This window comes from Oryctolagus cuniculus, chromosome 8 (assembly GCF_964237555.1).
Source record: "Oryctolagus cuniculus chromosome 8, mOryCun1.1, whole genome shotgun sequence".
Taxonomy (NCBI): domain Eukaryota; kingdom Metazoa; phylum Chordata; class Mammalia; order Lagomorpha; family Leporidae; genus Oryctolagus; species Oryctolagus cuniculus.
This window is the reverse complement of record NC_091439.1, coordinates 80,254,099-80,257,196: the sequence shown is the minus strand read 5'-3', so window position 1 is coordinate 80,257,196 and position 3,098 is coordinate 80,254,099. Positions and strand designations below refer to the sequence as shown.

The window sequence follows — 3,098 nt, the reverse complement described above, 5'->3', positions numbered from 1 at the left end:
GTTGGGTGGGGACTGGGTCCTGGGACAGGTCTTTGGGCACCAGAGCCACCTACAACGTCATGTGCTTCTGCATCACCCACCAGATAGCTTGTCAGCCAGCCTGGGCTGCAGAACCCACCATCGGCAAACACTGCAAGCAGCTCCAGGGGTATTTGTTCATCTTTCGGTGATTCTCTAAATTCGCTCTTATGGAACAAGACAGCCATGAGAGCTGAACAGAGCTGCTAAAGTGGAATAATGGTGGTCTTTTCCGAATGTACATAATAATGTCATTCAATTACATAATTTTCTCTTTATCCAAACACCAATAGACATTTAGTGAGCAGGGCTGGGAGAGACTAGGACAGAAGACCAGGCTTGGCAGCTTTTCAGTTGGCTGGTGGAAGGGGAGGAATGTTCCCCAGGCCTTCCAAGGGAAGTGAGGGCCTCAGCATCAGGGACATGGGAGTAGGAGGGTGTACCCCAGGATTTGAATGGTGAACACCAGGGCCTTGGAGGTGGACCCTAGCAGCTGCAGGATGAACTCCAGGATCCTGGTGCCTGGGGGAGGATCCCAGGGGCAGGTGGGTGGACCCGGGATGCCTGGAGATGAACTGCAGGTTCCGGTGGGTGCACTCCAGGCGCCTGTGGGTGAACACCAGCCACTGGGGGAGGGTGGACTCCCAGAGCAGGGTGTGAGTTGGGGGAGGACCATTGGTGCAGGTGGGGGCAACTGGGGGCACAGGAGGCCCTGAGGGCACAGACCCCGCCTGTGAGGGACTTTGTGGGCCAGGGACAGGCCTCCTGGCAGGGGAGGGGGCAAACCATTCATCAGTAGAGCTGATGGCCACTTAACCTTGGGAGGCCCCACAACCTTGGGAGGCCCCACAGGGAGGCTTGGGTGGGGCCAGAGGCTTCTCCATCTTAAAGTGGAACTGCAGGAAAAACTTGATGTCTCTGTTCCAGTGAATCCAAAACTTCCTCAGCCTTGGCGACCTCTCTGCTCAGCACCTAGAAAGCGATGGTCGGTAGGGCTTGGCAGCCATCAGCTGGTACTCCCGGCACTGGTCCGGGGCCTCAGTCCTCTGCTCATAGGCCGACGTGAAGCCATGGCAGGGCATGCAGTCCTCGACAATCTCAGGGTAGTCAATATGGAAGAGGAGGTTCTGTTGGCCCATCTCTGTGTCCCTCTGCATGGTCACTTTGTACCCTGGGGAGCCGACCTTCACAAACTTCTTCACCTGTGCCTTGACCTCAGGCATTGGCTGGGTGGGGACCTCCTTTGCCAAGTTGGTCTGAAGCTTTTGCCTTTGGGTGTGTGCGAGATAGCTGCTCTCCTTGTTGTGAAGTGTCAGGCAGAGCTTGCATTTGTGTGATCCCAGGTGTTTTTTTATAAAGTAGGGGTCCTTGTTGGTGTTGGTGGTTTCCAGGGCCAGCTGCCTATGAGGAAGCCACCCCCTACTCCTGGTCCTACCCCCTGGGTCAATGCTGGAAGTCCATGGTGAAGACATTGGGGCTTTACTAGACTGGGAGAAACCCTTGCCATCATGCCTCTTTTGCCACCTCCACAATTATGTAATTTTCCTACTTCTGACTTTCCTCCCATACAGTATCACAAAATAGGGCAAAGGACGATATATTGCAGCTGATGGGCAGTAAGTTGACAAATGGCACAGTTTAGAAAGGTGTTTTAAAATAGAAGGTACAAAATTCACTTAGGGATCTTGAGTACCTTGAAGAGAAAGACAGTTTTCCTGTAAAGTAATTGAGTTTGACATATAGAAAGCCTTGTCTAGGAATTGGGCAAGGCAAGTCATGTGTATTAACAAGTGGTGGATAGAAATAGAGACATGCAGACATGTCGAACAGAACTCCAATTTAAAAGTCACAAGGGCAGAGGCTCTGAAATGAGGATATTGACTTATAAATTTGGGGCTTCTCACTTGAGCAACTCCAGATAGAGTGCTCCAAGGCGAGGAGCAAATAATATTTGCACTCCTTATAAGGACAGTAATGTGATTAATGACTATCATGGCAACACCAGGTAATAGAAGTAGTGAATTCAAAACCCCAGGAAACGATCAGGGTAGCTTGTTAGTAGTGGTGCTTGGCGACACCGACTGGTTAGGGCTGGTGAGAGAGGATTGACAGGAAAGCAGTAAAGAAGACTTGGACTTCTGGCTTGATTTTATTTTTTGTGTTTCGTACTATCAGTTTATCCATTGACAAAATTTTAGGTAATGTTTTAAAATTAAAAGTATCAACATTCCATAGCCTTTTACAAAATATACTGTGACTCGTATGTGTTCTACCACCTGAGTCCTTTCCCCAGAGGGGAAATGTAGGCCCATCTGATATCTCCTTTCCCCCAGTAGGACTTTGATAAAAATGAGAAAGCCAGCCTAAGTCATAGCACAAAGCCCAACAATGTGAAAGACATGATTAAACTCATGTCAACGTATGTTGCTAATATATACAACTATTAGTGTTCACAATTTATCTAGCTTGATGATGTTAAAGCTTGAGGCACTTCTGCTGATATCTTACCCTCTACTCTGAGTGATACTTTTTATACCTAGCAAATTTTTGTTTTGTTTTGTCTGAGAGACAGAAAAAGGGAGAGATAAGAAATAAAGATAGAGACTGAGAAAGAAAGACAGGTGGGCAAGAAACCCCATCCTCTGGTTCAATTCATTCCTAAATGCCTGCAAAAGCCAGAATTGGTCCTGGCTGAAGCCAATTCCAGGAACATAAATCAAGTCTTGCATATGGTTGTCAGGAACCCGATCACTTGAGTCACCACCACTGCCTCCTAGGATCTGCATTGGCGAGAAGATAGAGTAAATAGCCAGAGCTGGGTATCAAATCCAGACATTCTATGGTGCCTGGCCCACCAGACAAATATTCACCCTCAACTACTCAGCTTTTAAGGTTTAACCAAAGATTGACAGTCTGTGTCGACTGAGACTTGCATCAATAGACTTTACTAATTCAGGGGACTATAATGAGCTAATACAAGTTTACATAATAAAAAAATTATGTACTTAGGGATAAATACACTATAAAAGATAACCCTTAGCTTAGTGTTACACAAAATATAACTACTGTCACTTTCCCAA

General features: G+C 47.4%; 1 protein-coding gene across 1 annotated transcript; it reads right to left on the bottom strand.

Annotated features, from left to right (window-relative positions):
* Positions 1 to 433: 433 nt before the first annotated feature.
* LOC100350768 (splicing factor 3A subunit 2) lies at positions 434 to 1,490 on the bottom strand. The gene is given in 4 exon segments (XM_070047114.1): positions 434 to 880; positions 882 to 960; positions 962 to 1,007; positions 1,010 to 1,490. Coding segments are annotated over 4 exon segments (1,053 nt in total).
* Between the last annotated feature and the right edge of the window lie 1,608 nt (positions 1,491 to 3,098).